Below are 14,473 nucleotides of genomic sequence, written 5' to 3' on the forward strand. Positions count from 1 at the left end.
CCAGTCACTGGAGGACCAGGCCTGGTGGAGATAGCAGGCACATAGATGAGGTAAGGAGCTAGCAGGGGAAACAGAACACAGATTAACCCCTTTTTTGGGCTCTTCAACATCGAGCTACATAACAGGTGGCAGATAGGTGACTGCCTAATACACAGTACCCAGCCTGACACTTAAGACCGCTGGAAGATCTAACTTTGCCCCAGGACAGAGACATACATAACACAGGGTGTCGACTAGGACAGAAAAAAACTTCGTGCTCAGGAGAAAAACTCCAAAACTCTAGCTTGATCCTTTTCTAAGCTTGACCAAGTAAGAGCCAAAGGTTGTCAGTAGTTAGGCATCTGTGGAACTGTGTGGAAATGGGGTCAGTAGGTTAATTGCTTTGCTATTACTAGAAAGGGGCACCACATCTGAGTTCCCCCAAAGTTCCTTTTTTAGTGTGTTAAAATGGGGTACGAGACTTCAGTAGCTAACCGTAACATTATGGAGAAAACAACTGCACAGGACTACCAGGTCTATCCCTGCTCTGGGGATAGCCTCTAATGACAGAAGGCCAATGAATCTATGGATGAATTTTGGGAAGGTACAAAACAGCCTCCAAATTTATAAATAGTTAAAGCTACCCATAAGATTTTTTCGGGGGGGGGGGAGGAGCAGAATTAAAATCCAGCATTAATTTTTATTTAAATTTTAAATTTAAATTTTGTTGTTTTGTACAATTTCCCTTTTCTGTCCTCTCTGATTTCTTTCTCTTTTTTGGGGGGAGGAAAGGGTTTGGATAGAAAATAGACTCATTTAAGGTTAATCTCTCTTTCCTGCCTTGCTTGTGTCCTGATAAGCAAATGAAGTGGACAAAAAAATTGGGAGAAGCAAAGGATCTGGAGGATAACCCACATGTCAGAAAAATCGGCAATAAATATTTAAAGAGTTGATAGTAAAATATAAGCAAGTGCTTTCTCCGAGGGTATGTGCTCTAAACATGTATAACCCGGTAAGGCTTTTTTTTTTTTTTTTTTGTATCGCCTCCCTTTATTCATTTACTATCATTGTCAGTGTCAACTTTCAGTATCATTTGCTGATTAGAAAATAGCCATTTTTCTTTCAAGTAGAGTCTGCAGCTGGTGCTGCTAATGGATTAGGGAGATTTTAGCTGAAAGGCATTTGGGTAGGGGTGGTATAAGTCTCAGGTTTTGCTATATCCTGCCTCAGGTACACCTATTATTGATTTATCCACATCATTAGGCATCCCTGACATCAGAAAACTGGATCTACAGTCATTGGATGTGTGGGTTTCCTTCACTTTGAATGAAATGCCTAGGATTTTCCGCAAAGGAGCTTCAAACATCATTATTCAATATGAAAGAACCATACCTGCTTTATTGGGATTTGTAAACTACTTTATCTAATTGTGAAATGGGAAGGTCTTACCTTACATGTAGAAAATGATACTTCTTTTGTTTTAAACCACATACAGACTCACCATTAATACCTAATGAATTTTACTTCCCCACCCTTGTCTAAAATGGAGTCACAGTTTAATTCATAACAGTGTCATTTGCTTAGACCCACAGGCGGCATTAGGGTTTGGGAACAGGAAGAAATCACTTTTTGCTCTTCTGGGTAGTAGTATGTTCATCTTCTATAGAAAAGATGCCTCTTTCAGGTTTGGATTATTATTATTATTATTAATTTTTTTTGCTTTGTTTCTAAAAGTTGCTTCCTTGGAATGACTGTGTCTCTCCTTAAGAGAAAGTTCATTTTCCTTTGTGATTAATGAGAGGAAAAGGGAATAAAGTGCTTCTTGTAAAAATGACCAAAATAAATACAAACATTTAATGGCAGAAAAAGAAAGTCTTTGAAGGGATCTCTCCGCCAGTTTTTCCCCTTAAATACATCATCCTGATGCTTTCCAGTCAGTAGAAATTTCCTTATACCGATTGAAAGTCTCCTGTGATTTAAGTGGCTTGAGCAGCAGATTTGACCTTTCCTTTTTCCAAGTTGGCTATACCTGCCATTGTTACAGGTCTATAAACCTGTGCCAGACAAAAAGAAAATCTGACCCCAAAAGGGTTCCCCTCCTGAAGTGACAAAGCCAGCCCAGTTACATGGACTTCATCCCGTTTGCCGTGGCATTTTCCGGCAGCCCATCCCCCATGGCGACCACGTCGTGGAGGCCAGAGTAATCCTTGAGTTCTGAGTTTGTGAGCAGGAGGGGTTGCTCTCCCTTCTTGTGGGGCAGGAGGGGCTGCCGTGTGTAATGTTCGCCGTTGAGGATGTTCTCTGGCAGGTTCTGATTCCTACTCTCTGGCAGGAGGAGGATGCAGATGATGCAGATGAGAGTACAGCAAGCAAAGATGATGTGGTGAAGGAAGTAGCCCTTCTGGTTGTGCAGCTCGATGATCGGAGCCGTCAGCATCCCGAAGCCCGCACTTGCCAGGACCAGGCCCAAGCCTCCACACCTGCACGAGAGGAGAAGCTTCAGCAGGAGGCTGCTCTTTGCATCATACCAAGAGCTTGTGGGGCTGACCCAGAGCTCTTCTGAAAGTGTAGGTCCCCCTTGTCAACACTGCCCCCACTCCCTAGCACAGGCTATCCCTATTGCCTACAGGATCAAATAATACAATCCTCTGTTCTAAAACCCTTCACAATCTAATCTTTCCCTTCTTTTGATGCTTAATATATTCTTCAGTCTGGAGACAGTGGGCTCCTAGCTGTTCCTAAATTCTCCATCTAAGTGCTCTAGACAACTCTCTCAAATTATACATTGCAGAAAATTGACCAACCTGCACCTGGAGAAGAAATTTCTTCAGGTAGGAATTCCCTTTATTGATAAAAACCCCAAGTCCAAACACTATCCCTATTTTCATTACTGCCTAGTGAAGACTATAACACGAAAAAACCAAATAAACACAAGTCCTAATGTGAAATATATTTTTGTAGGAATTTTGCAAATAGGGGGAATGGAGCAAAGGAGAATATACAAGGTCAGGCACAGATTTGGGGCTAAGGACAAGGAGTAGTTATTATTACTAGCCTGGATGGGTAGAGAGGTAGCTGAGGCTGAGAAGCAGGCAATAGTAACAGTAAGAAGGAAGTGAGCCTCCTATATTATTAAAGATTATTTTTAAAAGGTTAAGATACACTTCTTCAAGCAAGCCAGCAAACTGATGCTCTTTGTCCTTGTTCCTTTGTCCAGTTTGATGATGTTCAATGCAAAGGGGTGTGTGTGTGAGCAACCATTATTAAAACATAGAAGGCACTATTTTGAGTTGTAAGCATAAGATGGGAATTAGTGGGAATTAGGAAGAAAACCATTTATTTGTAATAATTATCATGAAATTCCTGTTGTTCAAGTGTGTGCAGCCTGGGAGCAGTCACATAGGAAACACTCCTCCAGTTTTTATTTACTCTTCTCTGTCTCTGTCTCTCTTTCCCCCTTTCTCATACACAATGTAGACCAAAGTCCATAGGATGCAGTATGCCTGCAAGGCAGGAAATCCATATAGGATACAGGAGCTGGTGTTTAGGAGTCTGTGTCCCAGAGATAATTTTTACAAAGCAAGGCTTTGTGCAAAAGTTAAAAAGGAAAAACCAAAATGTAAAGGATGTTTTTTTTTTTCAGTTATTTTCTTAACAAACAACATTGTAATAAAAATCACCCTGGCTGGATATGGGAATAGAAAAGACTGAAGTACAAAATCCTATTTACTCAACCTCCTTAAATTTCAGTTTTCTCATCTCTAAAATGGGAATTCAAAACAACATCCACCTAATAGGACAGTTAGGAGAATCAAATGAGAATGTAAATTGCTTTGAAAAAACTTAAAGTTCAACATCAATGTTAATTATCACTACAATAAAGCTAGGTACCCCTCCAGTCCAAACCTTCTGGCTAAATTCCATGTTATTTCTACTTGTAGTTCTCCTAAGTAATTTAATCTCTATTGGGCCTTAATTTCCTTATCTGAAAAATAAGGGGAAAATGATGAACTCTAAGGTTCTCTTCCAGCTCTAAGATCCTATATTTCCTCCTTGGGCAGGTAAGATCATTCAGTTAATTAAATGAGTAGACAGATTAAGTCCTGAATAATTCAGTGGGTCTATTCAATAAATAACACTCCCACTTAAAATAGCCATTTAACTATTTCTGATAGATATGGTTACTTCCATAAGCTCAGGTTATGATGCCTCTGAGATGTACTCCATATCCGAGAAAATAGTCATCATCCCTCGGGCACATAGTAATAATAAAGCTAGTTTTCGAAATACCTTAATATCGCATTTTATCCTTTTAACAACACAGTAAGTACATTTTTCAAAGGAAACTGAGGCAGGCAAACCTTATTATCCTGCCCAGAATCACACTATGACTAAGTTATCTTGAGAAGATTAAGATTGATCTTATATCACTTTTTTATTTATAAGTTACTACCTTTGTTCCATAACTGCTTAAGTCATGGTTCTTTTGTCTCTGAACTTAGTTTGGAATTCAGCTAGCATGAAATGGCTAAATTTAAAAAATCCAGCTCTTTTTTGCCTCAAGGTTTTTTCTAATCTTGGGGAATCTGTGTGGGGGGAAAAAAAGGGAATCTTTACTCCACTAAGCTATCCTTCAAGGATATCTGGTTTACTGTCCAAAAGTCTGGGTTGCTTTCAGGTACCTGCATTCATGAGAAAAAAAAAGGGGGGGTAGCTGCTAGTCAAGTTAATTCCAACCAGTCATATTGTTTCCTGGACCTCTACTTTGTAACAAATCATGGAGCCCTCAATCGTCTCATGATGTTAATTCCATTGTTTCCTATTTCCCAATACCTATAAAAGGGGAACTATTCCTTTGTTTGGGGTTTTGGGCATTAAAGGAGTTAATCCATTGACCTATTTATTGGCAGGTAGTATCCCCTCCTCCCAATAATAAATGTTATCTTACTTGGACATCTGCCTCAATTTACCCTTTTGTTAAGATCTCAAACTTGACAGTTCTGAGCCTGGATCTGAACTAAACTTAGCGCTCCATCCACCATGCCAGCTAGTTGCCTCTGATAAAACAATTTAGGCCTCTTCTTGGAGAGAAGAGAAATAAACTTGATCTCTGTGGATTAGCAAGGGTAAGCAGAGTGACTGACTCCACATTTCTTAAGGCTTTAATCTGCAGAAACATATAGGTCATAGACAATCCTGAGACATATGCACATATTGCAGTCTGATCACTATCCTGAATTGAAATCTGTTTAACTTTGTGCTTGGAGCAGAATTATTCCCAGCAGAAAACTTATCTAAATGGAGCACCCACTCAGCAAGAGGAAAAAGGGAAACTCCATTCCAGAGAAGTTTTATTTTTTTTTATTTTTTATTTTTTTTCTTTTCTTGAAGCTATTCTTAACTGGGCAGTTGGGTAGCACAGTGAGTAGCATGCTGGACCTGGAATCAGGAAGGCTCATCTTCATGAGTTCAAAGCTGGTCTCAGACATATACTAGCTTGTATCCCTGGGCAAATAAATCACTTAAGCCCATTTGCCTCAATTTCCTCATCTGTAAAAGGAGCTGGAGGAGGAAATGGCAAACCACTTCAGTGTCTTTGCCAAGAAAACCACATTTGAAGCATCAAAAATGACTGAACAACATTCTCAACAACTCACTTAGATCTCCCAGAATCCTTTTTTAAAAAAAATATCCCAAGGGTCAGGCTGCCTCTATTTGTTTCTAGTAGTAAACATAAAACAAAGCCTAGAAAAGGACCTTGGGGGATGTAATATTATACAATAAGCATTTATTAAGTACGGAGAGGGGATTTTGTTCCATGGTGGACTACAGAAGGAAATGCTGGTCTTAAGCCAGAAGCAGAGGTAAGAGCAAGAGAAGGTAGTTGAGTGGATCCTTGGAGTCTCTGGGAGAGCCTGAAAGAACACCAAAATGTGCTAACACAATTAGGGAGCTTCCTCCCTTTCCTCACAGTCCATTCTCTCTTTTCCTAACCTCTGGCCCCAGCAGTTGGGGCTAGGGGAGTCTGTGCTCTCTGGGGTAGGTATGGACAAAGGCTCTTCTGGTGTTTTTGAGTGTTGAATGCATTTCCTCAAAGCAAAGCGGGAAAGAAGGAGATTAGGCTCTATTCTATCTCAGCCGTCTCCATTTTGTAAGTAAAATATTTTTATTTTTATTTTTTTGGACTGGCTTCCAGCCATCATGGAAAACAGCCATGTTTCAATGAACACATGCATTCAGGGTTGCAAATGACCAACTTAACACTGCACTATTCTAAACACAATAATCCTTTTGTAAGCTGGGATAGGGCACAGTCAATATTAAACTTTGCATTTCTCCACATTTGACACTAGAGGGAAGGCTTAGCTCACATTTGAGTGCCACTAATTCCTTCTCTGGGAAAAATGATGCAACCTTGGACATTTATTTATGCATAGAATCAGAAATATACAGTCGTTACTAAGAGGGCATTTTCCCTAAATGTTTCTTATTGCTTTTTAAAGTCAACCTAAGTTTTAAAAATAACATATTTTTGGGGGGGATTGTCCATTGGAAGCCATTTTGCTATTTGCAAACATCATAGGATTTTTCTAAGTACTACAATTTGAAAATGCTCGACATCACCCAGCTGAGGATTGCCTCTAGTGAGTGAGCCTCTCCATGTCTTAGCAGATAGATGACTGTCTTCCTGAGTCACCTTGGTCCAGGCAGTCAAATTCTGAGCTGCTCCTACATGCACCATGTTGTGCTCCAATGGAACCTTGGAGACCGATCCAGGCTGAAGATATGGACTTGGGCTTTTGCTTCTACATACATTATGTTCAAGTTACTGGGCTAAAGCCTTTAGGGGGCTTAAACAAAGGATCCTGGAAGTTTTTCCTCTAGGAAAAATATAAATCACAACTAACACCTTTAGTTACACTTAACACCCTTTTCTCAGGAGCTCATCTTTATTTTTGTGAATTGAGGGATGCTGAGGTATCTTTGTGGTCATACCCACTTTGCTGTTCAGTCATGTCCCACTCTTCATGACCCTATGTGGTTTTTTCTTGGCAAAGATACTGGAGTGGCTTGCTAGTTCATTTTCCAATGGGTTAAGGCTAACACAGGTTAAGTGACTTGTATACAGTCAAATAGTAAGTGTCTGAAAAAAGATTTGAACTCAGATTTTCCTGAATCCGGTCTATTGTTTTATCCACTGAATTAACTAGCTGCTGTTTAAATAAATAGGGGATAAGTGATTTGTCCATTTTATGGGTAAGGAAAGAAACAGAAGGACCAAAAAAAACATAAGCAGGACTTTAACCTGAATCATCCTGCTGATCTTTGGCACTTAGTCATACATTGCCTTGTACTATTATTTAACATTTTATAAGTGTATGACCTTTTCAAGGAGACTGTAAATTCTTGGCAGATAGGTTGTGACTTCTACTTTCCTTTGTATGCCAGTGCCATACCTAGCTCTGTGTTATTTATAGGTAGAAAAATACCCACCAGCCTGTTGTTGAATTGATAAAGTTTGTCCCTCACATGCAATAGAATAGACTCTATCACTGAGTCTTTAAGCCAAGAATTCCCAACTGCTGGGAGATTCATGGACCTCTAGAGATATGAAGCTTATCTAGAGAATACAGGCGATATCTGGTAAATAACTATATTAAGTTAATGAAACAAAGTAAAGAACATTTTAGCTGAACTCACAGAAAAGAAATAAAATTACTGGGCAGCTAAGGAGCTAAGTGGATAGAAAACAAGATACGGAGTCAAGAAGACCTCAGTTTAAATATAACAGCAGCCATGCCACCCTGGGCATGTCATTTTACCTGCCAGCCTCAGTTCTTCATCTGTAAAACTGGGATTGTAGTTGCACTTAACTTCCCAGATCAAATGAGGTAACATGTTTAAAGTGTTCTGCAAACCCTAAAGTGCTAATGTAAGTATTGGGCAACTAGGTCTTGAAGTGGATAGAATGCTAGGTCTGGAGTTAAGAAGGCCCAAATTCAAATATGGCCTCAGACACTTACTGTGTGTCTCAGTTTCCTCAACTGTAAAAATAAACTAGAGAAAGAAACAGCAAACCTATTCCAGTATCTTTGCCAATAAAAACCCAAATGGGCTCATGAAGAGTCAGACATGACTAAAAAAATGACTAAACAATAACACATAAATGTAACTAATGATTATTATAATGATTGGGCAAATAAGTATTATCCTTATCTTAGCGATGATGAGACCAAGGGTAAGAGAAGTTTTATAACAAATTTAAATAGCTAGTAAATAATTGATGTAGGACTGGGACCCAGGTCTTCTAACTCCTTTTCCCAGTATTTCTTTAGGTCATTCTACAGTTGTGTTCAGCAATATAAAAAACACTCAGGGGCCAATTAGATGGCACAGTGGATAGAGCACAAGCCCTGAAGTCAGGAGGACCTGAATTCAAGTCTGACCTCAGATAGTTAACACTTTACTAGCTGTGTCCAGGTCACTTAACCCCAATTGCCTTCTCTCCTTCCCCCAAAGAGAAAAAAAATATGAAAAACAAGAAAATAAGCAAAATTGAAAACATTAGATTTCTATGCTTTTTGAATCAGAAAGAGGATAAATTCTGTAGTTTACTAAGAATGTGCATATAAAATAACAGTGAATTTACAACCCAGTTGGGTATTTGATAGATAGACACATATAACTAGAGAACAACTGTGAGATAATATGGCATAAATATAAGTATACAAGTGCTAAAGGGAAGGAGAGATGAGTGGGTGGAGTTATTTGGGGAAGGTTTCCTGGAGGAGGGGAGTTTTTGAGCTAAGTCTAGAAGAGATGGGAGAGTGTTCAGGAGAATGGAATGAAGTGATCTAGGTCATAAATGGGAATTGGCAATCCAGATACAAATGATTCAAAACAGATATGCAAGAATTCAAATCTGAAGCTGAAAAGGGCCACTGAGTTATTCTCATCAATAGTTTCGTGCCTTTTCACATTTCCCATCAGATCAGAGAATCGTAGGGTTAGAGGTCAGCAAGTCCAACCTCATTCTTCTATAGATGAAAAAATGAGACCCAGAGAGGTGGGATTTCCCCAGAGCCACACTATTAATTAGTGACAGGTCCACAACTAGAAACCAGATTTCTTAGTTTGCAATTTAGTGCTCATTCTTTTTTGTCTCTCTCCTCAACTGTTGCATTCAAGTTACACTCACCCTTTCAGCTGTGTCCTCTGGAATTCCTGTGCCATAGTAAACACATTTACTCTTTGTCCTAGATCTTATTTTCTCTTACTAATTCCATCTACTAATTCTGACTAAGACCAGAAATCCTTTTCTTGATAACTGCATCTCCAGTCAACTTCTCCATCACTGGCTCTATTTTCTCTCACTTCCTTTGACACAATGGTGCTAAAATAGGAGCCAGTGGAATCTCCACTGTTACTTCCCAATTTTTATCTTTATCACATCAACTTCTCCACTGAGTCAAAATCCACCCCCATTCCAAATCATGGTGGCAGCTGTATACTGGTAACCCCAAAGTCATTCAACTTCCTTTCTCAAGGAGTTCAGAGCTGGACTCAATCATGTTTCTCTTCTTTCCAACTACTGTGCTTACTATACTAAGAGACTTCAGTATTCAGCATGCTTCTCATGCCTTCTAATTCTTCAGTCTCTTTAAATTCCATGACCTGTTCCTTACTTTAGGCATACATAGGGATAGTCACACACTAGGCCCATTGCTGACTAATGAAAAACTGATATTCTTATGCTTTATTCCATCTTTCCCTGTGACTCACCTCTCCCAAACCTGTTATCTCTCCTCATCCAGTATTCTAGTTTCCCCATTCCATAGTATTTTCTCTAGCAATTTATTAGCTCTGCTTTTATTTCACTTTCTTCCCTTTCTAATCTTGATTCTGTAGTAGCCATTTCAACTCTATATTGTCCTCTGCTCTGAAATCTCTCACCTTCCCAATCCTATCACTGCTGATTGCTTACCAAATGTTAGCCTTGGATTATACCCATCATCTGCTTCAACTCATGGGCTAATAAATGGAGCTATTCTTGCCGATTCTGGCACTCTTTCTTCTGACTCACTCTATAACCTTTTGTAATCTGGCTTCCAATCTCATCATTCAACTGAAACAGTTCTCTCCAAAGTTAACAACAATCTTTTAATGGCCAATTATGATTTGCTACAACTCTGTTGACTGGAGTCAGGATAAATTCATGTTAACTAACTTCAACTGGGCTCACTTCAGTAAGACAATTCTTTTTACTTCTTCCTAAATTCATTTTCCATAGAAATTATTCAAAACATTTTGTTCTCTCCTTCAAGCACCCTCTCCTCTCTATTTTCTCTACTTCCATCCTTTCTCAACTGAGGATCTCTTACTTTACTAAGAAAACTGATGCTCTTTGATGATCCTCCTCCTATTTTCATCTCAAAAGAATCTTCTAGTATCTCCTCCTTTCCCCCAATCTTTGACAATGAGATAATCCTTCTCCTTGCCATGGCCAAACCTCTATATATTTATTGGATTCTGTTTGATCCCCTTCTTTCCATCTTATCCAAGGCAACCATAATCATCCCTCCCTACCTGAATCTTTAACCTGTATTAGTCTACCAACTCCTTCTCTACTGCCTTTAGACATGTTCAAATCTTCCCTATTCTTAAAAAAAACAATACAAAACAAACAAACAAAATATCCCAACAAATTCCAGACCAGACTTTATTATCCCCTCATGCTATACTCTATGATCCTATATCTCTCCCTTTCTCTACCAAATTTCTTGAAATAATGTCTACACTCACTGGCTCCATTTTCTCTCTTCTTACTCATTTCTCAATTCTTTGCGATATGGGTTCCAAACTCTATCCTTCAGTTGAAATTATTCTTTCCATAGTTACCAATGATTTCTTAATGGCTAAATTAATGGCTCTGTTTTCACTCTTCTCAAATTATCTGCTGCACTTGAGATTTTAGTTCCTCTTTTCCTCCTATGAATATTTCTCCTTTTTTTTTTTTTTTTTTTAATTTCTTTCTCTTGGTTCTCCACTTGTCTGGCTGCTCTTTTTGTCTCCTCCCTTGACTCATAATCCATATTATGCCCCTTAATTGTGGGTATTCCCCAAACTTCTCTCCTCCCCTCTGTTTTTCTCTTTCATCTCTTTCTTGATAACTCATCAACTCCTTTGGATTTAATCCCATTATATATATATATATATATATATATATATATATATATATATATATATATATATATATATATATATATATATATATATATATATATATATATATATATATATATGAATTCCTAAGTTCCACTTGAGCTTCAGTCCCATAATTGCCTTTTGGATATTACAAACTGTCCTGGAGACATTTCATATTCAAGATATGAAAAAATGAACTCATTTATCTTTTTCCACAAATCTTACCCTTTATTTTTGAGTTTTCATAATTCTCTATACTTTAAGATACCAACATCCTTACAATCTCCCAGGTTCAAAAACCTGCATTATCTTTAACTCCTCCCTCTCCATCAACTCACAAACCTTGTCAAAAAATTGTCAAATCTTGTCATTTCTACCTCCACCTCTCTAATTTGACCCCTTTCTTTATGTTCTCTTTACCATTTTAACCTTATCACTCCTTGCCTAGATGATTACAACATTCTAATTAGTCTCTTTCTACTCCAATCCATTCTAAATATGGCTGCTGAAGTGATTTTCTTAGATTTCAGATTGGTCCACTTCTTAATTAAGCCAACCCCAATGGCTCCATATTTCCTCTAGTAAAAAGATATACATGCTTCATTTAGCTATAACAACCTAGTCTCAATATTCTTTCCAGCCTCACTGTACATTTTTTCATTCCTGTACTGTAAGATCCAGCTAAACTGGTCTTCTCTTCTTCCATCTGTCTCCCTGCCTTTCACAGATAGTCTTCCATGCCTGAAATGCCCTTCTTCCTCACATCTACCTCATAGCATATCTCTTCGAGATGCAGCTCAAGCATTACCTTCTACAATGGAGCAAAAATCAGGTATTAGAACCTTCCCCAGATGACTTTGAGTTAAACTACTTTGTATTTATTTGTGTTTATTCTTTATGTTTTGATATGTATTTGTTTTCCTTACTGGAATATTTAAAAAATTGGAAAATTTAAAAAAGTTTAAAATATATTTTATTTTTAATTTATGGAATAAAATAAGTATTTTTATAACATAATAAAGATGATTGCACATTAAACTGCAAATCAATTATTTACAACTTGTTAGTTCTTTTTAATATATAATAAAATTATGTAAATGTTTTTCTTTCCCCTGCTCCCTTATCTTGGAGATAACTACTATTACACATGCATACATATATATATATATAAAATCAGAATGTAATATCTTTGAAAGAAGAGATTGTTTTATCCTTTGCTGTGTATTCCCAGCATCAGACATGGTAAATGACAAATCCTGACTCACTGACTGAATACCTGGTGCCACCTGGAATTCACTAGCTCTACGACAGTGAGTTGGCAATCCTAAAAATAAATTCTGAGGAGTCCTTTGGAACCAGCTAACTCCAAAAGGCTAAAGTGATTCTGGACCAAGAGAGTCTGGATCGTGGCTCTCTAACAAAATCTTCAAAACTTCAAAAACTTTTCTTTGCATTAATGAGTTTTGAGCATTCACTAAGAGGAAGTGCTACCAACCAATTATATATCCAACCACATAAAAACTGTAGCAGAATGAGTGAATGCTAGATAATTTTTCTGAGGCAATTACTTATTAGCTATGACATCTTGATTATTGGAACTAGTCAATCTTTGGAAAGTAAAATGTTTTCAACCATGCCAATCTGCTATCATTACGGGAAAAGACTGGTCTTGGGTTTAGATACCCTCTCCTCCTAAATAAACCACTCTCATCTGGCCACTTGTGGCCTGGGCTGAATTGTGTGAGAGGGAATTAAGGAGTGAATAAATGGCAAGGCCAGGGTGGAAAGAAGAATGTTTTGTTCACAATGTGTGTCAATGGAGTCCTAAACAAGTGAGCAGAAACTTCAAAACTTATGTCTCTGCCAGCATCTCATACTGGAACTGCTTTCAGTGCCTGGGGTATCCGACTGTCTCTTGCAAGCTTCGAAACCTGGGATATCCCTCTCTCACTAACAAGTTCCTCCTGGGCCCTCTATTGTGTGAAATGGTTCGAGGTGACCCTCATTTTCCGCTCTTGACTTTGTTCTTGGCCTCTGAACTTCAAAACTATATATCTCCCTGCTGAGTGCCTTCCATTCCTTCCCTCTTCCCTTCTCAGCTCCTTTTTCTGTGTTCTCTTCCTTATTAGAATGTAATCTTAAGTAAAGGGACTGGTTGTCTTTTGGCTTATGTTTATATTGAAGACACATAGTAACTGTTTCTTTTCTTCCCTCCCTTCCTTCCTTCTTTCCTTCACTTTCTTCTCTCCTTTCTCCCTTCCTTCCTTCCCTCCCTCCCTTGAAATCCTTCTTCCCTGATGAGGGCAAACCCTCAAAACATTCTACTAGAATGTAAGCTCCTTAAGAGTAGAAACTGTTTTATATCCTTAGTGCCCAGCATATAGTAACCACTTAATAAATGCTTGGTAAACTGAATTGCTTTGGTCAGTTCCAAGTGAGAAGAAATATAATGTAATGGAGGGTTAAGACTTGAGGTCCTTATTTTGGCAAGTCACATTATGTGAATTTATGCATTTAAAATAATTGTTCCTGATTTGTGACAGGAACAAAAGGGAAGCTGTGTTTTAGCTTGCTAAGCATAGAACTATAACAACAGATTAACCAACTCTTAGTTCCTAATAAAATGAGAGAATAACCAAAAGAATATAATATAAAAAAGTAAAAAAAAAAAAAAAAAAAAAAAAAAGTGAGAAGTTGCTTCTCAGAAACATACCATGTTTTCCATGGTGCCATAGTTTTTGAAACATTCCTTATTAGAAGATGACTTGTGAATTTTATTTGGAGGAGAAGAACCTCAGCTGAATTTGATTTGTCATTGCAGGCATGAAATAAAAACTTTTTATTGGTTTAGTCTATTCTGCTCTAGATGGTCTGAGCAAAATGAATTACTTGGCACTTAATTGCTTTTTCTTTAAGTTTTTTAAAAAACTCAACAGATACCAAGTAGCTTTCAAGCTTGGAATATATTGTAAAAATTCCAAGAGAATGAATCAAAATGAGGTCATTTGAAAACTCTGCTGTCAGCACGATTATCTAAAAACTTTTGGGAAAAAGATACAAACTAAAAAAAATCACTTAGCCTCAGAGGTTGAATTAATTGTTCCATACATAGCCTGCCCCAGACTGTGGTGGTCTGTATTTCAGTGTGGGAAAATTAGTCAAATTGGATATTTTAGCCAGATCTTGATAACTTCATTTCATAATTTATGCCCCAAATATAAGCATGGTGTAGAAAAATGTTATACTCAAAGTCAAGAAATCTTGTTTTAATGATGTCAGATGCAAAAAA

The 14,473-nt window shown here is 37.8% G+C and overlaps 1 protein-coding gene across 1 annotated transcript in view; it reads right to left on the minus strand.

The window, feature by feature from the left end:
- Positions 1-1,375: 1,375 nt before the first annotated feature.
- Positions 1,376-14,473, minus strand: part of SLC22A23 (solute carrier family 22 member 23) — a 269,428-nt gene continuing 256,330 nt past the window's right edge. Inside the window, exon 10 of the mRNA XM_074270687.1 lies at positions 1,376-2,459. Coding sequence (XP_074126788.1) covers positions 2,102-2,459 — 358 coding nt within the window. The 3' untranslated portion in view covers positions 1,376-2,101. The remainder of the gene's footprint in view (positions 2,460-14,473) is intronic.

The sequence above is a fragment of the Sminthopsis crassicaudata genome, chromosome 1 (genome assembly GCF_048593235.1).
Source record: "Sminthopsis crassicaudata isolate SCR6 chromosome 1, ASM4859323v1, whole genome shotgun sequence".
NCBI lineage: Eukaryota > Metazoa > Chordata > Mammalia > Dasyuromorphia > Dasyuridae > Sminthopsis > Sminthopsis crassicaudata.